The 27,525-nt window shown below is 40.6% G+C and overlaps 1 protein-coding gene across 1 annotated transcript; it reads left to right on the top strand.

Annotated features, from left to right (window-relative positions):
- The first annotated feature begins 694 nt into the window (after positions 1 to 694).
- parvaa (parvin, alpha a) lies at positions 695 to 27,189 on the top strand. Its single transcript, XM_040036110.1, has 13 exons — positions 695 to 1,014; positions 10,664 to 10,753; positions 11,020 to 11,090; positions 11,320 to 11,422; positions 13,249 to 13,389; positions 17,538 to 17,653; positions 19,957 to 20,015; positions 21,328 to 21,347; positions 21,430 to 21,491; positions 22,712 to 22,780; positions 23,071 to 23,172; positions 25,021 to 25,093; positions 26,353 to 27,189. The coding sequence occupies exons 1-13, from the start codon at positions 879 to 881 to the stop codon at positions 26,427 to 26,429; spliced, it is 1,119 nt and encodes a 372-aa protein (XP_039892044.1). The 5' UTR covers positions 695 to 878; the 3' UTR covers positions 26,430 to 27,189.
- The last annotated feature ends 336 nt before the right edge of the window (positions 27,190 to 27,525 follow it).

The following is a 27,525-nucleotide window of genomic DNA, read 5'->3' as shown; positions in this document are numbered from 1 at the left end:
GGCTACTCTCCAAGCTGTAGTGAAACTATAAAAAAGTGCAACACAAACAGTCTTGAAACACACTGGTTGCACTGCTGAGACCCAACTTTTATTTTCAAGGTCAACCACGTCCCCTCAATTGAAGTTTTCTTGTTAGCATTTAGTAAAAACTATGAGCAACGGTGATTTTTGGTGCAGCAACCTCCAGGAACCACTGTCAGCCAGTAAGAGACTACACAGGAACCAGTGGTTGTACCCCATCCTGTATAGCGGACAACTCTTAAAGAAAGTGGACTTGACATCGCTAAGAAACTTTAATTGGAGGCTTGAACAAAGAATAAAGTGAGTGGAATAAAAAGATTTTTAAAAAAATAATTGATCAGACAAAAAGAGTTTAGAAAAAGGTCCTTGTGGGGGGTGGGGGAGGGGGTCATATTTCAGGAGGGGCTGGTAACACCCCATGTCCACCCCTCTAGGTATGGCCCTGTTTGTTTATTATTGGGTAACTTTGAGAAGCTAGAAAACCCCAAGTAAAAATTAAAGGGCTTTAATTATAACGAGGTCACTTTTAGGGTCCTTTGCATCTATTTCTGTTGCCTCCTATTTTCGCCTCCTATTTTCACCTCCTGCTGCTCCCAGGACAGCTCTAGACCGAGTTGGACCCTGTTCCCGCGGTCAGAAGCCTCCCGCCTGCTCCCAGCCCTCCTCCGCAGAGGAGGGGCCACGCACTCCAGCCAACCTCGGGAGAAAATGTCTGGAATTCCGTTTCCGCTTTAGGGAGTGGACAGCGATTTTCCCTTAGTTTTTTTTTTTACTTTGACTTTCTAACAAACTTTCATTTCCACGTCAACTCGGACAGTTTTGAGTTAACTGTCCCGGATTTAGTTGTCGTTTCGGCCATGGCTTCTTCGCCTCAGAAGTCCCCTTCGTCTCCTAAGTCTCCGACGCCCAAATCTCCGTCTTCCAGAAAGAAAGATGACTCTTTCCTTGGGAAACTTGGTGGAACTTTGGTAAGAAGGAAAAAAGCCAAAGAAGGTAAACAGCTAACAAAGTTAACAGTCTAGCAACTCTTCTGCTCCTCTGAATGCACTGTTTTCTGAACTAAACCCTCTTACAGACACATTTTATAGTATGTGCACACAGCGTTGTACTCTATGAACAGCCTCCAAAAAAATAAAAGTCACTACTACTACGCACTGAAGTTTCAGAGAGCCGACATATTTAGCACTTGGTTATGTTTAAGCTTAGAAGAAGTTCTTTAACTACAACGTGTGGTGTCCTGTGTGTGCTTTCATGGCCGCAGGCTGTGTGGTCTGTACCCATGTAAGGTATTGAATCCGCTACTACTGTAATAAGTGAGGAATGAGGCAACAGGGAACACAGGCCCGCTAACCACTGTAGAGGCAGCACCCATCGTGCTTTCACAACAGCTTTTATTTTTTTAGTTTGACTTAGTTGGAAGGCAATAAGGAGACACATTGGGCGTTAAAATAGTTGTTAAAGGAGGTATACATATACAGAGACAATTTATATGTGGATTAGTCTCTTTTTTTTTTTCCTTCCAGAGTGCTCCCACCGGGTCAACTAATTTAATTTAGGTAATAAAGAGTTCATGTGAGGTTGGTTTTATGGATCATGCTTTTAGCAGCTTAACATTTTGTGTTGCAGCTAAGAAACATTTCACTTTAACAACAGAGAAATTTACTTTGGATCAGACATACAGGCTGCAGTTATTTCAGCATAATTACAAGCTACATACAGATGCAGATGGGTAACAAATTGGGACCACTTGTTCAAACTCATTGTAGTTTGTGGGTGACATACACTAAATTTGATCTCAGGTGGGCAAGAACAGTAAAAACAGTTAAATAGTAACAAAAAAATGTTTTTTTCCAAACTATTGGATTATTGTTATATGTAATCAAACATCCACTTACAAAACTTTTGATTTGAACTATTGAGATGTGTTAACCTCTTAACATCCAGCAGGTCATTGGCCACCTGTCTGGTGTAAATTGGAATTTACAGCCTCACGTCTGTGTCCGCCTGGTCTTTGGGTATGCAGAGGAAAGGATGATTGTTATGTAACAAACACAGATGTGTTGGCATGCATTACTCATAAAGAAAACAGACACATAGCCCGTGGAAAGGACGCGGCAGCTGAGTTCGTCACTAACAGGTAGAATCCTGAAAACAATTAAAAAAATAATATATCCCTTTCTTTTACTGAAGGGAAATATTAATATATCCCACAAACGTTCACATTTGATGAATCATTTGTTTACTAAATAGACGATAAACAGGCTGAGATGTGTTAATATAAAATACGGTCAGTTTCAACACTTCATCTCAGTTTTTCCACATTCAGTTAGTCGACTGTCATTACAAAGAAACAGACCAGCAGAGCTGCTTGGCATAACCAGCTTACTTTGGAAACATCTGTAGTTCAGACCTCTGGCTTGGATGAAATTAACTGTTGTGTTACCACTCTCATGGGCTCATTATCAATGACTTGCAGCTTAAAGCTTCCTGGTGCTGAAAGTCCAAAAATGTCAGTTTTGTCCTCCGTTTTAAAAATTATATTCTGCATGTCCAGTGGATCCTTTGGCAACCTAGTTCATTCATTCATTCATTCATTCTGGTCTGATATATTAGGCCAAGCTCTCCACTCTCCTTTCAGTATATTTCCAAAAACATGGAGAATTATTTCCAGGGAGGACTGAGTAATGCCTTACTACCATACAATATTAGCTTTATTTGTAAACCACTTTAAAAACGACCCACAAGGAACCAAAGTGCTGTACAGAAGACTAGATAAGAGACATAGGGACATAGTAGCTCAGAGAAGTAGGGTGAGGCAAGACCACTGAGGGCTTTATTAGCAAATAAATTCATTCTAAAAGGAATGGGCAGCCAATGGAGGGAGACGTGCTCATATTCACATGTGCCAATTAAAAGACCGGCAGTAGCATTTTGTACCATCTGGAGACGAGCGATGGAGGAACCACCAACGCCCATATAAAGTGCATTACATTACTCCAGCCGAGTGGTGACAACGGTGTGGATTACTGTGTCAAAGTGTTGCCTAGAAAGAATTGGCTTTTATTTTAGCCAGCTGCCCTGACGTCAAGCTAGAGGTCAGCGTCCACTTTGACCCCTAGCTTTGTGATAGTTGGCTTGATATACTGGGCCAAGGAATCCAGATCTATAGGGGTGGTGCGAGTGGTGCTGCCAAAAACCGCTTCTTCTAAAAACTGGAGAGCCATGCAAGCCTTTATGATGTCAGGACACTTTGCAAAAGTCTAACAGAGTGTGCGTCATTCGCTTGTTTTAATTTGCCTCAGTCTGTATTTATTTAAAGTGAACCTTTCTGTCATATATGCACTATTTCAGCTGTGGATGATCATATTAAACATGGGCAAAGTTCCAAATATTGAGTATGTACAAGGAATTCAAGCTTATTGATATGGTAAGGTCCAGGAACTCAGCTCTTGTAACACAGAAGCACCACCCTCCTGCTGGCCAAAGTTTTGTTTGTGAGGGGCTACAGATGAAAGTTGGCTTGAAGGAAGGAGAGGTAAAACAGCTTGTTTCGACCTGTGAATCCTTTAAAGATGCTCTAGTAGAATCCTACAATGGTTTAATAGATAGCAGAGCACGTCTGGTTTCAAAACACTAAGATCAGTCAGCTTGTGAGCGATGAATGATGTCTCGGTAGCATCAGCATATCTTTGGAAACATTTGTCATAAAAGCTGGTGAAGACACTGATTATTTGGTTGACCAGCAGTTATCTGTAATGCACTCGGTCTTACTCGCTTTGCTCCACATGGTCAGAGGTCAGGATCAGGTACAGAATAGCAGCTGTGGAGCTCATAGCGATTCACTCGACTTCTCATGGACACCTCTGCCCGCTTCATCTTCCTCTGTAATAGTTCTTTAACACCGCTCTATTTTAACTACCAGGAACGTGCTTTAAATAAATGTCTTCCAAAAGGCTTCTTTTAAATGCTCAATTCAGTTTATTACCATGCCGGCTTGCACTGGAAATACAACAGGCTCCACAGATGACATTCATTGTTGAAGGCCAGGTTTTATCATGGAATGAGAAAGGTCCCCTTCAGTCGGATGATTACTTTCTGTCAGTCAGGATACTGTTGCACAGCTGAGCCCCATTTTATGTTTGCTTTGCCCATAGGACATGCATGCAATCTCATTATATCAATACGGGCTCATGTCCCCTACACACACACAGACACACACACAGAGTATAAATGCACAGAGCAGTGTGTAGGACGTCTGCAGTGTGTTCTATGATTTGATGGAAAACGTGGGCTGATCGCTCTCGTACTGATCAGTGAATAAATTTAGGTCCATGTGACATTTATGGCTGTCACTGCATGTGCCGGGGAGAGAGAGGGGCCGCCGACTGGAACGGGAGTAATGACTGGATGAGAGGAAGAAAGGGAACAGGTTGGAGGGGATGTGAAGGAAGGGAAGGAGAGCTATGTGATGTGGACGAGGTGGTATGAAAAGAGAGGAGAAGGTCAGGAGGTTTCAGAGCATTAGCGAGGGCTCTGCAGAACTGTGTACACTGAGTATGGAGCAAATACAATACATGAATCAGGGGAGGTAATTTTATATCCTCTGTGAAAAATCAAACAATTTTAATATTTATCTTGGGGTCAGTCGGTGTATTAAAGCTATTAGAGAGCTCAGCCTGTGGAGAATGAGACGCAGGGGACAGAGCTGGTCCTGCTAGCCAGGAGAGGATGCTTGTGACTGGGGGACGGAGACAGACAGACATGGGCTGTGGAGCGTTATGCCCTCCAGGTAGGACATCAGCATGCAATCTTTCCCCCATATGTAGCACTGGACAGGAGGCATGCAGCTATTTATTGTGTTACCCTTATTTAACCAAGCGGATGGATACGTTTCCTCATTTTATGACAGTGGACTGAGGAGGGGGTGGAGTGGAGTGATGTGTGGTGAGAAGATTCGGGATGCCTTTTAATCCCTTTCAGTGCGCTCGTAATGTCACTAAATGAAATCTGTTGTGCAAAAAGGGGTGAGCAAAATCTTGCTCGATGCAGAATCCCAGCAGGGGAGTGAATTAATGCCATATTCAGATGAATCTACCCGCCATACTTCCTCAGCACCTAGCCAGGGTTAAACAAAGTCGCTCTACCTTAAATAGCACAAGTGGTGGTTAACAGTAATATCACATTGTGCTAATTAGTATGGTGTTATTGTACCGCAGCTGTACCCCCACATGAGACTGTGTAGTTTCAGCCGCTGAGGGTGGCTTTCACAGGTCTTCAGGTTATTTGTAAGTTACAAAATGTAGAGTAGACCACAGAAAGCAAAAATTATTCCCTTTTTCCATATGTGTCTTTGTTGAACTGTGATTGAAATAGAAGAATAGAGGAACTAGCCCCATAAGGGATGTTCCTGGCGACTAGTTTCTTAGTCGACTAAATAAGGAAAATAAAACTAGACTAACCGACTAATCTGAAACTAAGAATCACTCAGGTGTTAAGTTAAATTTAAGAACTGTTTAATAGGAAATGTCAAAAACAAGTAATAAAGATAATTGAAACCATTAATCACATTCTTCAATAATGAATCATGCCACTTAAATGTGCAGCGCCTCGTATCCTGCGTTATCCACGTTACACGTTATACTCCAAACAGGCAACAAAGAAGAAAAACACTTAAAACAACCTGATGTTAAATATTATATGAAGACATGTTACTACAAAAGATGTTCACGTATTACTAAAATATTACAAAAAGAAATAATAACATATGAAAAACGAATAAACTGGGCCTACTCCTGGTAGGAGGTCGCTGGAACGCCTTATTCAGAAGGCAGACCGAACTCCTCCCACTGTTGCTAAGCGAGAGCCCGTCTGCCTTTTGGAGAAAGCTAATTTCTGTTGCTTGTATCCGCGATGTCATTCTAATAGTGTTAGCAAAAAGATGAGGCCTAGATTAACAGATTTTTAATGTTTCTCAACAACGATGCGCCACCTGGTGGCAGAAGGCTGCGTAATGTTTAGGACACAATAATTTACTGGCATTGAGCGTTAGTTAAAATGTTAAATGATTAGATTAAACGACTAGTAAATTTGGTACCAACCAGTGATGATAGCGATGATTAGTAGCCTAGTGGCGCATGTTACTAACCCAGTATACACTTTTGTTTTGCAAAAAAAATAATAATAATAATGTGAGAGAAACCTGGTTTGAAGGTGGGTTTGATAACCTGATTCAAAACGTGGTCATCTCTTCTAATTATCTAATTATCTAATTCTAATAAATATGTAGAACCCAAAGGCACGAGACAAGTTTTTTGGTACTGGTATCTGTCGGTATTCTTAGCAATACTGACCAATAGCGTTTGAGCAGGCTTTCGATGTATAAAGGTAAGGAGCCCATGTAAAGAGCAAAAGAGATCTTGCATTTGTGAGTCCCAAAGGCATTGCTTGTCGTAGGACTGGGCAGTAGGGCTGCACGATATTAGGAAAACCTGCGATGTGCGATAACTGTAATCAATACTGCGATAACGATATGACTTGCGATAAAATAAATAGCAAAAAAAAAACAACGAATACATAATTTCCATTTTACTGCAACAGTTTTATTTAATGAAAGCTGCTGTATTATCAGTGTAACAACAAAATGCACTTTAACATTGAAACATTCCCCCCATAAAAAAAATTTCTGAGGCTTGAATTCTGAAAGACATCCTTCCCGGTCTCTATAATTAGTTTTAAATAAACATAATTATACTGCAAATCATCTCAATGCAGTTGTTCATCATTTTACCACTCACCAAGTACTTATGATGTAAGTCAAAACTGGAGAGGAAACTTTACTGTAGTGCTTGCGTAGTTTTCAGCTTGGCTCAGTTCAAACGTGACGGTCTTGCGGCATGTTTCGTACATTTGTGGAATGGCGACGTGGGAAAAGTAGTTTCGTGAGGGGATCTCCGGTCCACTTTATGTATCAGACCGGTGAAGCCCTCTCTGCTAACTGTATTTATAGGCATCATGTCTTTGTCGAAAAAATGTGTAATGGCCTCTGTTATTTCTTTGTAGCGCTTCGACGTTTTCTCATAAGTTGTTCCACTTGAAAAACTCTGATACAGAGACGGCTGTTGGACTGCTGTGCTCTGTGTCTTAACATTAGCAACCTTTGTTTGGCTAGCCCTGTCCTTCTGTAACTCTTCAAACAGTTCTCTGTGGTTGTATTGAAGATGATGGTGGAGATTAGTCGTGTTTCCTCTGGTGGTTGCCACGAGTGTTCGGCAAGTTTTGCAGAGTACCTGTGTTTGGAGAACGTCGTCTTTATCAAATCCAAAGTACCTCCAAATAAGCGAGATACTATTTATTTATTTATTTTTAGGCACGAGTTCATAGTCAGTAGCGTTCTCGTCATGCGTCTCGCTCTCAGCCTTTACAACTGTGACTCGTTGCTGCAGCGTTGTTCGCTCCCCACCTGCGTAGGAAGCGGGCCTCTAATCCATTTGATTGGTTAATTCCGTGAAGGGCTCTATTCGACTGGTCAAATGTGTAAAGGGGTTTCTTTAAAACACGTGTGTAAACATTTTAAGGTACCCTATTATCGCAGTTTACGTCGTCTTTTGCGATGGGCCCATCGCGCAGGCTGATATCGCGATGACAATAAATATTCGATTTATTGTGCAGGCCGACTGGGCAGTATGACCAAAAATTGTAATATCGCACTTTTATGATAATTTAAAATACATTTGAATGAGTGTCTCTTTGTATAGGTTTACAGTGAAACATTGTTCTTCCTGGAGGATTGAAAATATAAATAAGAATAACTGCCATCATAAAAAAGAAATAAAAATCACACAAACAAAACACTAAATAATCAACTTACTCAGGCCAATAATGGGTGGGTGCTTTAGCTGTTCCCTGGTGTAGCTGTACATCTGGGAATGACGTTCCTCTTTGTTAGCTTTTTTAAAATTAAGGCCATATTTGTAAACAATGATTAGGACATGGTACAGGAAGTACTTGCCCGGATATCCGCCGGTTATACCAAGAGCCCGGAAATATTGGCCTCTGTCCACAGAGACTTAGTGAGCAGAGTAGCTGATGGGTTTTCCAGATTACAATCAGACCTAATTGGCCTGATGACCATTCGACTTTCTGCATCTTTGTCAGCAGATCTGCAGTGGGCAGAAAAATACAAGAAAGCACGCATACCTTGTGAGTGTACTCTTGCTGTGTACTTCAGGTTACAAAGGTTTAAATGATTTAAAATGATTCTGGCTGAGATAAAGGGCTAAAAAGCCTCTCTCGTAGTCTTACCACTGCATACATACGGGGTTGTCTGATAGATCTTGTGTAAACATACAACAGCATGCCCCCCTCAGCAATGCAGCTATTTGTTATCTATTAAAACAGGCCGGTGTATGCCTGCTATAACTTCATGTTAAATCATTGTAGATGAGCAAACTGAGAACATTTTTCAGTTTGGGGGTATTTTCTTTTGTGTTACCTTGTAAATCAAGCAGCAGATATTAGCTGGACTGCATTCAAATTAAGTAACTTCAAGCTTACTTATAGGTTATCCCATCCCGAGTCTCTAGGACTGGAAAAAAGTTCACCAGCCTTGGTGACTAGCTCGTTGTCACCTGATTTCCAACCACTTTTATCTACAAAATACAGTTGCAAAGTTTGCAAAAAGAGTTATATGTAAGTCTGTGGGTAACATTGATGTGTTTATGGGATCAGTCGTTTGTTTGGGGTCATACTGAAAAGAAAATTGGGGTCATTTTGACTTCTGGTCATTATAAGATTCAAGATATGCTCGCTGGCAAACGACTTGTCAATCTTGAATACTTTCTTGAGGGGAATTAGGTGGAGGGTATTACCACTTGCATCACTGACTGTACCTTCTCATTGAAGCGTGACGTTTTTCCACAACACTCACACGTTGTCCCAGGGGAAACAAAAGTGGGTAAGTGGGTGGTAATTTACGGATTGAAAAGGGTGAGGTGTGTGTTGCTCTGTAGGAATATTCTCATACACCTCTGTGTGATGTGATGTCTGCTCACGGAGACACAGTGTACATCCAGGCACTTGTGGATGGTGTTGATTAAGAGGATGTTTTTCCAGTGAAGGCAGAGTAATGCACGGGATGTTCACTCCACTGCGTGCACACACACACACACACACACACACACAGATCAGCAGCGATCAAACCTCCTCAGGTATCTGACATGCTGTGAAGGAGGGCATGCTGGGCTGCTTTAAAGCCCACTGAGAAGCAGGAAGCAGCACTGCTCTGTGTTTGGTTGACGTCAAGTGGCTCCCAACACTTATTCGTGGAATCGGGGGGACGTCCGAACTACTGCTGAACACCTCAAATGATTATAATTCTGGTCTTTGTCTTAGCTGGTGTGCCCTGCATGTAGAGTTATCAGATTGATTGGCATTTCAAAGATGTGTCACACAGCTTTTTACTGTTTATCTTTTGAAGTAAAGCTGGTTTCATTTCTTCTCCTGGTGCTTTTGATAACACTGGCCAACAAGCCAGTGCTGCTGGGATTCTTTCACCTCTAATAAATTTCACTTGGTGACTATTTTCGTCTAGCACGTCCTGTTTTTTTTAGTTATGGTGTTCCAAGTATTGGACAGCTAGTGTGACTGGACAGAAAAGACGTCACGTTTCAGCATTTAAGAAAAAAGTGGAGCTAAAATTAAGGAAGGTGTTGATGCTTGACGATGGGTTCAAAGGAAAACTGAAGCCAACTACATCAGCAGCATTCGTGCAGGTTGTCAACAGTTTTGTTTTGGTTTTTTTTTGGGGGGGGGGGGGGGCAGTCCCGGAGCAGAGAATTATGCTGAGGTTGTGGATAACTTTCTGAAAGTGTATCAGAGTGTTACTGAAGATGCAGTTTTTGTATCCTCATGTATTGTATTCCCACTAAATCTGGATGACAGCGATGAGCATAGGGCAAGATTTCATCAAGGTATAAAAGTGAAAAACTGATATCAGAGAAAATTGAATCCGAGCACGATGAGTAAATGTTGTTGGTTCAGAACAAGCACAAAATCAGGTGCCTCAAAGATTTTTGAGCATACTGGGCTTGTTTTATTTTGAGCTAAATTGACAGAACTACACATCTTTTGCATGTCTCTGATATTGCGTTCTGGCCTGTTTTTAGAATGACATTAAAACACTTTTGGTGGGCAAGAGTTGAAATTCCAGACATTTTGTTGATACATTGATATTCAAAAGTGTCAAAATGTCAGTGATTAGAAACAAAAACCTTTTTTTGTAGACCAGTGGGTGTGTTTGTGTATGTGTCTGCCTATCTGTGTCCGTGTATGTCTGTTCATGGCAGAAATGGTTAATGGAAATGATTTTTCTATTACTTAATAATTATTTGTTAAAATGAGAGTGCTCAGCTGCTTGTGAAAGTCTGAAGCACTTCTGAATTATTGGTTATTCTTCTACAATTGGCTAACATTTAAAAACCCTGTAAAATTTCACTCCTCTTATAATTTAGATGTTTATTGACACATGAGATGTAAATACATGTTTTTTAAAGAACAGGCTAACAAAAATTCAGCATGTCTTATATCTTGATTGTTTATGTGATTGTTTTAGTCTGATGTTGTGATTGTAACTTATTTCTTCTAGTGTCTGAGCTTCAGGAGGAGGGGATAAATGCCATCAACCTTCCTCTCAGCCCTTCACACTATGAGCTGGACCCTGAGGACACCATGCTCGGTAATCAGCTTAAATCACTCAATGTGCTGAATGTCACTTGTATTTGTTTCTTTAATCGTGTTATATTTGTTGTAATTTCTGCTGCCCTCTCGGCTGGGCCTCCTGGAAAAGAGATTTTTTCCAACTTGTACCTGGATAAATGAAGGATATAAATGTATTTTTAGCTAACCCAAAGCATTTTGGGATCCACAGTTTGAGATACTTTAATGCTCCATTGCTTTGTACTGTTGTTTGGTTTATTTTGCCAACTTTTTCTCATCCAACAGAGGAGAACGAGGTGCGCACCATGGTGGACCCAAACTCCAAGAATGACCGCAAACTGCAGGAGCTCATGAAGGTTTTTCTTTTTGACCTACCATTTAAGAATTTCTATATTGCTACATCTCCTAACAACTTAGACTAAGGGCCCGAGTAAAGCTTTGAAAATAATTTCTACGTTTTATTTGTTTTTTGTGTTTCTTTAAAGGATATATTCAGGTATATTTAAAGGTAGCTGAGCTGTATCATAAAAAATAAAACATTGTAAGCCCCCAATGAAGCACCTGTTTCTTCTTCTGCCTGCGTAGGTGTTGATCGACTGGATAAATGACGTTCTGGTGGGCGAGAGGATCATTGTTAAAGATCTGGCTGAGGATCTGTATGATGGTCAAGTTCTGCAGAAGCTGTTTGGTAACTTAACCTTCGCACATTGTTGTGGTTTGACAAAGAGTTTGCAGATGGGAGTTTGCAGATGAGAGCAGGAAGCAGGTGGGAAAAGAACCTTGAGAGGTGGAGGTATGAACTAGAGAGCTGAAGAATGAAAGTCATTAGAAACAAGAAAGAATACATGTGTGTGAATAACAGGGAGACAGGTGAAAGGTGAACATGCAGGGAGTAAAGGTAGTGTAGGTCACTCAACCATTCAAAACAGAGGACGGTGCTCAAGAGAGGTGAAGAAGAGAGTGCAGGGAGGGTGGAGTTGTTGGAGATTTGTGACAGAAGGATGGCGACGAGATTGAAGGGGAAGGTTTACATGATGGTTGTGACTAGGGCAGGGCAATATGGTCAAAAATATTTATCACGATATACATTTGAAAATTTGCGATAACGATATAACTGACACGAGACAAAATACTGTACAACTCCACAACTTTATTAGTGCAAAAATCCTCCACCAAATATCCACTTACGAGGACATTATTCTGCCACTGTTTGAAACAAATGTCCTCTTATGTGGATCTCATTTTAGGTAATTCTTTGTTTTTACATTCTTTAGGTCCCAATCAACCCAAATAACAAAGAAAAATTAAAAATGCATGTCATGAAAGAGTTCGGGTCTTAGGAGGTTAAACAAGCAGCTGTTTTTTTTTTTATGTGCATTAAAGTTATATAGAAATATAAAAGTGAAAATGCAAATTCCTCGCTGACAGTTTAACCAAAAGGCATTTCCAGTGGAAACTGGCCGACATATCCTCAGCATAACCATGTATAATATCCACAAAACTTAAAAAGAGGTTATACACACACAATAAGGTAATATTATGTTGAAGCACAGTACGTATCACTCCGCCAGGCTCCTGCCTACGATAGCCGTAATGCTCCGACAATCCATCAAGCGGTGCGGCTTCGTAGCTTACGAAAGTCGCACTAAAACATTTGACAGATTTTCGAGCGCCGTGTACATAAAATCGTTTCGAGGTCAGTAAACACAACCAGAATTCATACATAAGGCACACGGGATTATAAGGGGCGCTGTCGATTTTCAGAAAATCAAAGGCTGATTTTAAGTGTGCCGTATTTTCTGAAAAGCACGGTAATAACGACGGCCCACTAGCATGCTCTACCGCTAGCATGTGCTTTGGTGTGTATCTGATGGACGAAAGCTAAACCAGTTCCACATCACTGAAGTTGCAGCATTTTTACAAACCAATCCTGGTTCATCTGTTTCATTCAACGATCCGTTTTCACCCTTCTCATTCTCCGTCACTGCCATGTTTTTTCAGCCCTGTGCGTATGAAAACAAAGGCACTGCGGATGCCATATTCTATTGCGATATTTCATTATCATTGCCTGACATTATACCGGTATTACCGTGAACGGTAAGATATGGCCCAGCCCTAGTTGTGACTCCTCCTGTGATGTGTGGTTTGGAGATGGTGCCACTAAGAAAAGGACAGGAGGCCAAACTGGAGGTGGCAGAGATGAAGATCCTTAGATTTTCACTGGGAATGACCAGAATGGACAAGATTAGTACATCAGAGGGGCAGCTCAGGTTGAGCGGTTTGAAGACAGCAGTCAAGGGTGACATGCGCAGAGGAGGGGATGGGATATACTGGACAAAGGATGTTGTAGACGATGCTGCCAGTCAGGAGAAAAGAAAAGATTCTTGGATATAATGAAGATAACATGCTAGGGATAGAGTAAGATGGTGGCAGATGGTCGATCTGATAAGTAGTAGATTAGTAGTTGATAGCTGAAATTCTGAGTTTAAAATTTACTGTAAATTCTTCTTTTAGAAAAGCTTGAAGGCGAGAAACTGAACGTGGCAGAGGTGACCCAATCAGAGATCGCCCAGAAACAGAAGCTGCAGACGGTTTTAGAGCGGATCAACGAGTCTCTCAAACTCTCCACCAGAAACATCCGCTGGAATGTTGACTGTAAGAAAGTTTCATTATTTCTTCATTAATTCCTGCAGTAATGTCGTCTCGCCAAAGGCAGCTTTTGGTTTTGGTCTTGTTGTCGTGCACTTTCAGTTATTTAGCCTTGAGAATGCAGTGCAAACACTACAGTGAGATGCGCTGCATTTTGTATTTGTGCTGTGTGAAGTCCTTGCACCGCTATCTCCATGTATTAGTTTAATTTGATGAAATTGAAATTTCTTTTAAGATGGTGAGCCATCTGTCCTCCAGTCATTTGAACAACTGTTGTGAAACACAATATGCTGTTATGTAACACTTGTAATGATATGACAGGACCTAATGAATCCCTGTGGGGAAAATGATGTTTGCATCTACAAGAGGAAAACAGCCGAAGGATAGATGGCAAAAAATAAATAAAATTTAAAAAACTAAATATTTTCACACACAGCAGATACAGCATAGTAGAAATCTTTCACTCATATCCATCATCTAGTGACCCAACCCTAACAAAAATAGATTGTGGCTCTTTTCTGCTTTTTCTTATCTTCTGTCATGTATATACGATTATAATAGTGAATGCTCATATCAAACAAAGTTTTAATGAGGTGAATTGTACCCCGGAGTTTGTGAATGTGATAACTTGAGAATGAGGCGACTCGAGAGTTTTAAATTGATAGCATAGCTGCAATTGCTAGGAGGCTGAGGGGTAGCACTGGTCGCTGCCAGTACTTTTTTGTTTTTGATTGCAGCAACATGTCTAAAAAAAACAACTAAACTAAACAGACTAAACAGGAAATCGACTGCCGTGCTTGGTATCAGCGCTAATTTCGTTCCGCATCAGTGTCCCGAGGCCGTCTTTTTCAGGAAAAGTGTTGCAAGTTTCAGCAGACAATGATAAACGGCATACTGCGTCTATTCTAATAGCACGAGTTTGCAGTAGAAGAGTCTGGCTGCAGTCTGGGTGACTTTCACCAACTGAAAACATATGAAACGTAAAATATGACGAAAGATTCCCAGGATTGTCGAGTGATAGAATTTTATATCAGACAACAATGGGACAGCATTTCTCTCCCAAAAGTCCCAGGACTTGTGTCCTCCTCAGTTCATGGACATTTACAGACTGTTGTTAAAAGAAGAGGAAAAGACGTGTTACTGCCAACAAATCCAAAATGACGTGTTTCTTCAGAAGAAAGTCGAATTAAAGGGAGGTCGGCTAAAGCAGCTTGTTTCAATTAGAGGCTGAATTGACGGGCTGCAACACCACCCAATATCAGATAAATAAGGCTTATATTGAACTGTGACATACAAAGTTACTCTACTAGAATCTAATATTACGCAAAAAAATTTTTTTTTAAAAAGAACAACCACACTGGTTTACACAGATTTTTTTACTATGCTATACTGCACTGTAATGTACTATATACTGTGTTATTTCACAGTATATTGTTATTTTCTGCATCACCAAACAAATGCATGCACAATACAGTTACAGTGCATCGACAGTTTGCACTCGATCCAGGGGTTTTATTTGCAGTTTAGAACAAGCTGCAAATAAAAGAACCAGCGAAAACACGCCGCTTCCATCTTCTAGCTTTGAACTGAAACTGTAACATAACCGGCTATCAACCAGGTCATGTGTTCAGGATAAGTTTGGGCTTTAACATCGACACAAATCGTTAATCTGGCTTTGTAGTACACCCCTCTGGTTGTTGTGTTTGTGACTTTCCAAACACGAGTTGCAGAGTCCTCTGTGTTGGATAAACGATGTCAAATCAGCACGTATAGCAGGAGAAAGGTGTTTCTCCTGTCTCTTCTTTACTTTTAAATTTCATCATCAAGTATAAATGCTGGGGTTGATAGATAAGCAGATAACTAATACTGACCCATCGATCAGCCACTACCACGCATTGTCTCCACTGACAAGGTGGAGTGGTGGTTTTGTTATTCTGTGAATTATTATTTATTTATACAGAAAAACTGTATAAATCTGGCGCTTGTCATGACCCTCATTGTTTCCTTCCTGTGTGGAAAACGGTATTTGAAGGATTTGTGTCTGAATGTACTCATCTGTCCATTGGATTAATATGCTTCCTGCTGAGATGTAACCGTGTAGCCGCGCATGTTAAGAGAGCTCTCCATCTGTCCTTTGATGGCACTCTTTGATCTGACAGAGTGAGTAACAATAATTACTGTTGAGCTCCCTGCACACTGCCTTTTTACTTTCGTCATTAGCTGCAGCATATAGTACTGGAAGTCGGACGTTGACAATGAAGTGTGAATGAGCCCAGAAATAATGCCATCAACGGAGTCTGTTCATCAGCTAACTTCACACACGAGTGCAACAGAGAATACTTACAGATTTTTAAGGTACTTGGCAGATTGTGTTTTCCCCAAGCAGCAAGGAGAACTTGCACAGTGAGGCTCCCTAGTACTGAGATCAGACTTGGTGTTTTGAAACTAGATGTGGGTCTGACTGTGAAGCTGAGGACACCGCAGGCTCATTGGCTAACAGCTAGTTGTTCGAACATGAGCATACCCTGAATAAAACTTCTTTCTGATCCTAATAATGACAATAATTTACTGAATGAGGTTCATTTTGTATGTTCTGAAACGAGAGATTGAGCCCATAAAATGATCAGGAATAGGATTACTGAGAGCTGTGTCTTTTGCAACCAATGGAGTCGCCAATGGAGTACTTTCTAGTCTTTAGATGAACTGTGTACATTGATTGGTCCACCACAGGACGCACAGAGTCCAGGCTTTCCAGTATGCTACAAAGGAACTATAACAAATTGTAACAAGACTAAAAGAAAAATATGAGACTGCAGCAGTAAAAATGTTTCAGGCTCTTGGGTTACCCAGTGAGTACTTAAGTACCCAGAAACCTCCGAAAGCAGCTATGTGGTATGAAATACAAAAGAAAGATAAAAAATGATGTAATAACACACAGAGAAAATCTTTAGGATAACGAACACAACTGATTTTGTTGTGTTCTTTTAAAACTGAAAAATCAGGCTTTCCTAAATGCGCCTCTTGTAGAAACTGTGTCCTTGAAAAGATATTAAGTACGAGATGTCTTCAAATATGCTAAAGAGCACAGTTAATAGCACAGAATGTAATTGATTTGGCTGTCCTTTTATTTGAGGAGCTTTCTTTTAATCAATTTTGTTTTTGCCCGCTTTCATCTCACATCCAGAGGCCGTAGAAAACCCTTCCTGATGCTGCCTATTTAGGTCCTCATGCAGCAGGGATCTAAGGTTTTATGAATGCTTTTAGCTTCCTCTCTTATTTGCCAATACCATGTGGAACAACCAAAGGCTTGCTTTAGACAATTAATTGATCCTGATTGATTGATGTATCCAAAGGTAAATCTTTGTTTGGATGGCTAACTGCACATCTCTTGAGTGTTTCTGACTGATCACTGCAGCCATTCTCACTCTGTTTTTCTGTGCTTTCTCCCTCCTCACTGAAGCTCGTATTTTGTAGCTTTTATAATATCGCTTCAAGGCAACTTTTGGCATCTTGTGTTTGTATGTACACGACCTTGCCACGTAAAACTTTTCATTCTAAATTCCTTGAACGATATTAAAAAAAAACAAAAACATTGAAAATATGTGCCTTGTTATTTGGCATCCCAATGCCTTGGGTGAGGTATTCACATTTAAAAAATACAAAGGCTAAAGATTGGGGAAAGAAATGGTGTAGAAAGAGCTGTGTGTCGGTGACATTAGTTGAAGAATGACGACATTATGTGACATTTGAAATTGTTGACTAAATCGGTAGCGCACAACACAAATACAAAACTCTTTTGTACTGTAAATACTAATACTTAACTCTATCAAATGCCACAAAAATAGAAGATATGACAGAGAAAGTTTGTAATAGAAATATAAAGGTGCTAATTCTGGTTCACATTTTTTTGAGTGCTTGCTTCCAGGGCCACCACAGTATGATCTGTGGGATGATTTTTGATATATTTAACATTTAAATAATAATAATGTAACTATAATGATGTAAATAAAACACTAATTGTTCTCATTTTATGCTACAGTTATGCTTACAGACTTACCTCACCGTTATCAGAAACCCCCGTGTGAAGCAAAATCCTGATCTCACAGATCTGCTAGTTATTGTTTCTGACTATTATTTCTGTTTTCTTACATTAGCGGTTCATGCTAAGAGCATAGTTGCCATCTTGCACCTGCTGGTGGCGCTGTCACAACACTTCAGAGCACCGATCAGATTGCCGGACCACGTCTCGATTCAAGTAGTCGTCGTCCAGGTTGGTGAACGTTCTTTTTTTTTTATCTGCTGCTTATAAAAAAAATCAGGCATGTTCTCCTTAATTCGGCACGAGCACCAGGTTTTACTGAGCAGTATTTGTGTATTATTTTAAACACTGGATAAGTCTGAATGCATGCAGCATACGGGCACATTAACAAGACACGGCGTATTGTGTCTCTCCTGCATGTTTACGAGCGAGTTAGCACTTTAAAATACGTGATTGTGTTTTCTGGGCTTTGTTCTGCACACACATCAACGAGGTTCAGACCTCGATGATGTTCAGACGAGGTCTGAACATCAATTTTTTTTTTCTCCACCATTAATTGTCAGGGACACACTAAAGTCTCAGCACCGTTAATGTTTACTGAGTTTAGCTGTAAAATCTGACATCTAGTAAAGATTGAAATGTCTGTAGAAGACAATTTTTCAATAAAGGCTTTACCACAATGAAGATGGAGTCAGTGACAGGATAGATTGATGTAGAAATTAGGTTGTTGATGTTACGCTCCCTAAATCTATGGCTCAAAGGAACCCAACATGTGAGATGCTGCTGCCATTCATCAAGCTTTTAATAACAGGAACATAGTTACTCACAAAAGGACAGAAAGAAACAAAAGAACACGGGCGCTAGAACAAACAAAAGAGGAAGAAGACCATGAACCAGCCACATAATGGGCCGTCACATTCCAGCTTCTCCCTCAACCTAGTCCAGAAAAACTAAAATAAAAATAAGCAACACTGCCAGTAACTCCCACACAGCCTGTACTTAATATACAAAGCTATAGCAGCAATAAATGAATAAAGCTGGTGCTTATGGAGATCAGGTAGGAGGAGAGAAGGACGAAGACCCGATCACATGCCCCGCCTCCTTTGGGTTTATATTCCTGGACTAATCCTTTCCACAACCAATCAACACTTGGAATAAATCATTAGAAAGAAGGAGAGATGGCATCTTATAGGGCTGTGCGATATGACCAAAATCTCATATCCTGATATAAAACATATATCGTCCCGATAACGATATAAATCACATTTAACATTTTCTGTAAATTCTGTGAATCTTGGGTAGCTGAAGTGTTTCCAGCTGCGTGTCGTGTACCTGGAGTCGAGTGTTTTAACTGATGCATGAAACTACACATTTTTAGACATAAGTTGTAACGGCCGCAGTTTTCTTTGAGTATTTATTACACGGCGCGCTGCGGGGAAAAGCCTGTTCTAACATTTGAGTCTAAGGTTTATTTTTTAGCACCTGACAGCTCTTTTTTTGCTTCTCATCCATAAATACTCTTCATACTTTTTCACATGATTCAGTTTATTTTGAAAAGTCTCAACAGGATCTTGAGCTTTATTGTGAAGGGTTTATGTGGAAAATAAACAAGCGGACACGCGATGGTTTTACTGTCGTTGCTGCTAACGACAACACATAAACACAGGCGCTTGTCCGTCTGTAGTGTGGTTATATTAAATATAAGAGAACTTTAAGAAATTAATATAGCCACTATGGTGACCATCAAAACAATGAAAAAATATTGCCGTAAATAGTTTATTTTGCGACACCACGAAACAAACGGTAGCGTAAAATGAAACGATAGACGTTTTTATATCGTCATCCGATATATATCGTTATATCGAACTATATAAACTCCACAAACATTGACTGACTTCCTGAGGTAACAGTTGCTGTCAGCATTTTCTCGTATATTAAAAACCTGCTGCATCAGACAGCCTGCACGATGGAGACATTTACATACGTGACTCTACAGTGGTTTTTATAGATTATTTAGTTTAAATTATCCCCAGCATTGAGGTAGCATTAGTTAGCATAATATCTGTCAATCAGTCAGTCAGTGAAACTAGCTTGCATAGCGCCTTTCATGTACACAGATGACTGACAAGCAGATTATAAGACGGAGCACAAAGTAATAAAAGAAAAAGTAACAAATAACCAATTTCGAATCAATTAAAAAGACAAAACAAAGGAAAGTAATTAAAATAAAATTAACCCTGAGGCACATCCACTGAAATTTGAGAACAATTAAAAATAAAAATAGATTAATTGGATTAAGAAACAATAAAAAAAAGGTACATCATAAGATGTATATTGTAATCCTTGTGGTTTTTACATTAGGCTGACAAGTGAATGATTCCTGGTTCGATCCCAGCAGGAGACGCATATCAGTCAAACATGTAGGGCTACCTGCTGTGGTGTCACTTTGTGAACGGCTCAAAGTAGGTTCTACTTGTATTAAGCTAAACAATGTATTGCACATGAACTTACTATCCTCCCTTTATCTTTTCCAGAAAAGAGAGGGCATCCTTCAATCAAGGCAAATTCAAGAGGAAATCACAGGCAACACAGAGTAAGTACGCTCCACTGTGTGACTCAGTTTTTACACCTCACAACACATGTGCTGCACTCAGCCTGACACATGTTAGTGCTGGCGATAAAAAGGAACCAGCTCGATGTGATTCTTTGCATTAAAACATTATCCACATTAATAAAAAGGAGCACACTGCCCGACTAAAGACCTCGACAGAAATCCTTTCCCTTGTCTATTTTTGGTCGATTGTCATAGTCTAGCCAGGTTAGTAACCATGGATATACTGGATGTCCGAATATAATTACAAAGAAGTAAACAAGACTGCGAATGGATGAATTTGTGTATCTTTGTCACACCGGTCCCAATGATAACAGCACTGTAGACCCAAAAACCAGAATCTGAGTAGCCTCCTGTGTTTTATGAGGGCTTTCAGAAGAAATATTGTGCGCTGGTGAGCAGGCAACCATTGTATCTGAACAAGAGATGTGATGGCACCCTTAGCCGAAGAATTAGACTATTTAAATCGCACACATACACTCTGTCACACACACACTGTTTGTCTCCCTGTGAGGCTGTCCTGCAGCCTGACAGCAGCAACGAGGGTGATAACGGCAGGCCAACACACACATTTTGTCATGGTAGATGGAGGCTGCTAATAAAACACACGCACTCACACATGCACTGAGGCTTACACACACTCACATGGTCACAGTGGATATACGGTTATTACCACACCACCAGGACCATTGCCCAGACCTGCCTGCCTTTGCCATCACAGATTACACCATAAACGTGTGTGGGAGTGCTTCTGGGTGTGTGTGTGTGTGTGTGTGTGTCTGCCATTTCTTGCTGGCCTGCCCGCTGCGATATCTCTTCCTCCGGGACACTCGTGCTGCACTTGCTCCCTACCCTCCAAAACCACCTGACCCTTTCCAACAACAGCAACGTCCTCCAAAGTGCTAACATTGTAATAACAGACAAGAGGCCCTCCATTCCCATAGAAAACCTGCACATCTTCATTCGTTGTATTAATTCCCTGCATTGTTGTCCTATTGAGATTATTGTATTGTGCTGCAGTATGTGCTCAGTGTGACCATGCCACTGATGATGCCCAGGTTATTTGAATACCCAAAGTGTACATGTGCCTATTGTTAATCAAATTATGAGACCGCAGCTACATTATTGTGTTGTTATGTCTGTGACATAATCCTTTTGCATTCCTCTGCGATTGAACTGGAAGCGTTTGTGTTTCGTTTTGTTTTTTCCCTCTTGTGTGGTGTAAATATTGCAAAATTGATGATGTAAAAATCAGTTTACCTGACACATTTTGTTTCCCTTTTTTCTTTCTCAGGGCCTTCTCCGGCAGACATGGTAGGTTTTCTTGAAAGAAGTGATTTATGTAACACTTTTTTCCCCAGATTTATTTATGGTGATCTATTTTTATTCTCCACAGAGCGTGATGCTTTCGACACCCTGTTTGACCACGCTCCTGATAAGCTGAGTGTTGTGAAGAAGGTACTGAGGCTCTGCAGTAGCATTGTACTATGTGGGACTATGGAAGACTGGAATTTTTACAAAAAAATCTAAATACAGTACTGTGCAAGTCTCGAGCCACCCCTTTATTTTTTTCTATTTTCCTGGCAAAATGGTGAAAAGGGCAGTCATTTATTTAAACATGCAAAACATAGATAGAAACACGGTAGATGAAGCAAAAACTGAGTCTGGGGAGATACGAGCTTGAAAGTGACTGCCTTTATTCTTCAACACAGTCTTAACTCTCTTAGGAAGCTTTCTAGCAATTTCTTGAAGTAGTCTTCATAGTTCTCCAGGCTTCATGAAGGACATTCGAAGCTCTTCTTTGGATGTCTGTGTCCTTTTGTTACATTCTATGTTAAGGTGATCCCACACTGCCTCTGGGCAGGCCAATCCATGATTGTGTGCTTTTCTATCCAGGTAGTTTTGTTTGTTTTAACTGCATTGACAGTGTGTTTCTGACCATTGTCATGCTGAACGATGAAGATGTTGCCAATCAGATGCTTTCCAGATGGTATTACATGGTGGTTAAGAATCTGATGGTACTTTTCTGTGTTCAAATCTGATAAGATGTGAACACCGCTGGTTGAAATGCAGCTGCAAACCGTGACACAACCATCCAGGTCATCGTAGTCAAAGGAGCTTGGAAAGAAAGGCGTCTGGACTTCTTTAAGTTGCTAGAAGACATTTCACCTCTCATCCGAGAAGCTTCTTCAGCTCTAAGGTCAAATGGCGGAGAGTCCCAGATTTAAACCCAGTGGGAGTATCCCCCCAAAGAGGGACAAAAGGACCCCCTGATAGTCCTCTAATCACATGAGCCAAGGTGTGAAAACGGGTGTGGGTCCCAATCAGCCAGAGTTTCGGGTGAGCTCATTGTGAAATGGACTCTCCGCCATTTGACCTTAGAACTGAAGAAGCTTCTCGGATGAGAGGTGAAACGTCTTCTAGCAACTTAAAGAAGTCCAGACGCTTTTGCTCCTTTGACAACAAATTCTATAGTAATATCTAAAGCTATCTTTTGCTCAGAAGCTGTAAAATTAGGAAGCTTGAGGATATTTTAGTGTCAGTTGTGAAAACCTTGCGTATTGTTGCCGGTCCGTCTGGAACACCCTGCAGGGTCTTGTTGTTTCTTGGGACTATTTCCTCTTCATCTTTGAAGCACTTGTTTTTTGTGTCTGACACCTTCCTTTGTCTCTTCTCAGACACTGATCACATTTGTGAACAAACACCTGAACAAGCTCAACCTGGAGGTGTCTGAACTGGACACGCAGGTACGTCACACACCTAAATACACACAGAAACGATGTGATCGGTTTTCAGGTTGACAGATGATATTTTCAACGACAACTGTTACCTCGTTTGGATGATTAAAAGCTGTCACGCTGACACACACGCAGGCTCACTGTTTAATGATATTTGTAGGTTTTAATAGCCATTTGATGATGTCACATCTCTTTTGTTAAGTCTGTAAACACCGTGCTCAGTGTCACATGTCTATAAACCAGTTCGACTCGTTTGAACAATTATCTTACACGCCCCCGCTATTGTGCTGCTGTTTCAGTTTGCAGATGGTGTTTATCTGGTGCTGCTGATGGGGCTGCTGGAAGGATACTTTGTGCCGCTCTACAACTTTTTTCTCACACCAGAGAATTTTGACCAAAAGGTAAACGGTGGTTAAAGAAATGTCTCACCAAAAACACGGTACCTCAATATGATCGCTATTTTCCAAGGACTTTACCTTTGTAGCTATAAGGCAGAGAGGTACGGGGCTTAAGCGTCAGACTAGAAGAGGTATGCATGGTTGGTGCCCCCCTGTAGTGCAGTGTCTAGAGATGTGCGTGCATATCTGTATGGGGTCGGTTCATATTTATGCAGAAAAGTTCACTTATTTTGTATTTGTTGCTGAATAAAAAGGCTGTCGTGACATTTGATGAGTCGTTCACCCGTAAAACAGCACAGACGTCACAGAATACACAAATGCAGCACTGTTAGCTTGTTTTTGAAGCAGGATAGTAAACTTGTTGTTGTGAGCTCCGCCGTCTAATATTTTTCTTTCAGAGATCTGTGAGAAACATGGCCGACACCAATCTTTAGTCCTGACCTATAGTTTAGGGAACACGCCTAAATCGATACTCCATTTCTGAGGAGCCTCACATACTTGGAGCCAAGACTCTCTCCTCTCAATAGCTTGATAAATGCCATCCGTTTTCCCCGGAGCCCATTCACTGCAGAGCCATCTCTCCTCTCCATTGGCCTCTGTAGTACTACGGTATTCTGAGCAGGCAATCTGCGGAGACACCACAGTAGCCTTTTGTTTGGGTTTTGGCCAGCTGCCCTTGCCAAGCTGCGAAGCAAAATGGGCATCGGGTGCTTCAATGTACACAACTGCTCGTTCGCACACACACACACACAGACATTCCTGGCCCGGAAGAACAGGCACCAGCCCCACAGCATCTGTAATCTCCTATTGCACAGGGAAACACTGGAGTGGCTTAGGGGCTCAGCTCTTACTCGGTGTGTGAGTGTGTGTGTGTGTGTTTTTAGGCCCCAGAGGCCTGTGGGCGATACACCAGGGGTGGGCTGTGCAAAGTAGCACGAGGCATCAAGAAAGCACTCCTGCTTCTGCTCAGTGGATCTCTACTCCAGGCTCTTCCTTTCTTTTTTCTATTAGATGGGCTAAGGTCACGCTTTTCACACAATAAGCCCTTGTTGGGCAAAGCTTTTAGTACTTCACAGCAGGGAGAGCATACACCGACAGACACAATGTGCGGAGAATGGAAAACATCTTTCAGCCATCTCTTCCCTGTGATTGGATTCCCATTTTTTGAGTCAGACTGGCTGAGAAGTCTTTCCTCAACAGGAGAGCACATCTGCTCGTCTAAATGCACTATATGTGAAAAATCTTAACCGCCTTTAAGCAGTTTACCTGGACACAAGTCCGGTCCTACCCACATTAATATCAGCTCAGCTTCCCGGCTTCATAATTATCAGTTTTCTGGAGAAATCCCATGTCTCCACTTTGCACTGGCATACATTGCTCGGTAAATGTACAAAGGCAGCGTAAAGATGAGCTGAAAGACTTTAAAGCCGCCATTAAAGATTCTTTTGTTTCCTTTGGGGCACCTAGAAGAGTTAATAAGAACAAAATCATAGTAAACAAACAGGAAAGAAATCCAAGCAGCTATTTGAAATATATTGTTATACTTTGTTACTCATTCACCTTTGATAGCATGAAGAATGTGGCTTTCAGTGACTGTATCGCTTTCCCAGCATTAGGAGGGTTTTTTTGAGTGACACTGGTGTAATGTATCCACTGATAAATGAGGGAGCAGATTGTTTGTGCAGCTGCTGAAGGCTCATGATCTTACAGAACAGAGCCGTGCTGTGTTTGCCGCGTCGGCCCACAGAGGATGTTCCCTTATCAACGAGGACCTGTGTGCAGTTTGTACGATTTGTGTTTCTGCGTGTATGCGACGTGTTTCCTTCAGCAGCCTCCTCACTCTGTCTGCAGGTTCACAATGTGTCCTTCTCCTTTGAGCTGATGCAGGATGGAGGTTTGGAGAGACCAAAGCCCCGACCTGAGGGTAGGATGTTCATTCAACATATTTGTGCTTTTGAACCTTTGCTTCTTTATACACTGCTGTATGTGGTGACACACCAGGGTCCACTAGTTTTTGTTCACTTTTTAGCTGCAGTAATCAATCATCTTTTATTAGCCAAGGATCAGATTGCTTATAATGACATACAAGCAGATAACGATCCCTCCAGCTTAGAGTTGGGGTTACGAACCTTTGCCATGTTCCTTTGGCTTTGACCAAAATAAATAAATAAATATGAACAAGTCTTATTTTAATTTTAATTATTTAAATTGTATTTATTATGTCTTTATAATTCTTTACATTACTGAGTGTACAATGTGTAAACAAGTACATCATATCCTAAACCCGCTGCTACATTTTTAAAATATTTTCTATAATATTTTATCATTTGTAAAGCTACTAAACTGCTATTTTTAAATTTCTTTTTCAAGTAGGCCACTTTTCATTCGTTTGCACAAACCCATGACTCAAAATATCATTTACAGCTCTAAGTAGCTCCAAACATGCTAATCGATATTTTTTCCTCCACTTGACATTTGTTATGCTTTTTTTGTTTTGGATGACAACTGTTTATAAAAAAGTATAAACAGTTGTCATTCATTTTTAGGTCCTATCATTTGTTTAGTACAACAAAAACACAGAATTATCATAATGAGAATACAAAGTAAAGTACCCAAAAAAAATCATAAAAGCAGAAAAAGATGGTGATGGCAAGAAGGTAATAATGTTGAGACTTTTTTGAGATTAAATGTCTCGAGCTTAACTTGATCTTTTTGTCACTGAGCTTAAACCCAACGTGCACGTATGATACTTGTTTGAAATGTGGTTGTTTGGCAGGTGAGTCGCTAAAACACAGCCAAGTTAGTTCCAGCATCCCTCATAAAGGATTGTATGTGCCTCGTCTATAATCGCATATGAATCACAATAACTGAACCATACTTTCAGACCAGAATGATGAAAATCATCATCATGTCATCCAGGTATCTGTTGCTGCCCATGTGCAAAGTAGTGACTTATAAGTTTGTGGTGCCACAACATCTCCAACTGTGCCAGTGGCTTAAGCTCACTTAAACCATCATCCGTAGTGCTGCTTTTCCTTCTAATTACGCTGCTGCTGTGCAGAAAAAGGGACAGTCATACACCTCGACTGAAATCCAGCCACACTACTGCTGACTGCTTTTAAAAGGTTGAACCCTTGTTGAATATATGTACCCATGTGTAACTCTCCTTCCTTTGTCCTTCAGATATTGTGAACTGTGACCTCAAATCAACACTGCGCGTCCTCTATAACCTCTTCTCCAGGTACAGAAACGTAGACTGAGCGTGACGTGCATCAGCAGGGAACACTATATAACATGGACCACGTTCTGAAGCTTAAAACCTTTTTCCTTGTATTGCTATGAAAAACTATTTTTAACTCAGTGCATGCTTCACATTTTGCTTGTTGGATAGTAAATCAAACACAAGTCTGTCTTGTTTATTTTTGAAATTTCTGACTCTACAATATGAATTGAACATTGAACTAAATAACAGCCGTTGTTGGTGTTTGACTACGACACAGAGGTAATCCTGTGAGGCGGATTTGTACGTTTTTAATTCAGAAAATAAAATGTTTAATTGTATTTATTGTACATTTTGATACACTACTTGGTTTTCCAGTTTTTTCTTTCGTTATTTCATTCATATTCCTTTTTATGAAATGTGGAAAGTGCCTTTATTTAAACATGCGAACACTGTCAGCTCTTAATACGTTGATACTGTGCTAACCAGCTACGCAGTGGTCTTAATGCTCCAGATTTCCTTTCAAAACATTTTGACCAAAGCTCTGTTTTGCTCAGCAGCTGCTCGCTTTACTGTATTTTATATTGTTAAATTTATCTTAGTATAAATTGCATATGCATTAATCACACTTTTTAAGTTTTCACATCTTTCTATAAGACCAGTTAAATTTGACTGAATATATTAAATGTATGTTGTATTCTACTTTCAAGCCAATGTCACATCTGTGCAGACACGCTCTCTATAATGCATCTGTTTATGTTTTTAGTGCATTAAATTCAATAAATACTTCAATCCCTAAATGCAATGGCGTTTTTTTATGTCCCTCAAAGGAAGCAAAAGGAAAGCTTTTCCAACAAAACAAAAATTGGGGTCAGATTGGTTCCAATTTTGTCCGCACAGAAAGACAAGTGAACCTCCACAACAATTTTCTTTCCTCTAAATTGAGATGGACTGTTAGAAAAGCTGTGTAAAAGCTTTCTGAATTGCGGCTGACCCCAACATAGACTGAAACAGATAGGACAGTTACTGAATGGATGAAAAGGTTCATTTTCCCTCACACATTCCACAATAGCCTTTAAAAAGAAAGGGAGGGGGTGGGGATGGGTGTGTGTATGCCGCGTATGTGTTGACGTTAT

The sequence above is a fragment of the Simochromis diagramma genome, unplaced genomic scaffold (assembly GCF_900408965.1).
Source record: "Simochromis diagramma unplaced genomic scaffold, fSimDia1.1 OVJJ01000333.1, whole genome shotgun sequence".
Lineage (NCBI taxonomy): Eukaryota > Metazoa > Chordata > Actinopteri > Cichliformes > Cichlidae > Simochromis > Simochromis diagramma.
This window is presented reverse-complemented; position numbering and strand designations above follow the sequence as displayed.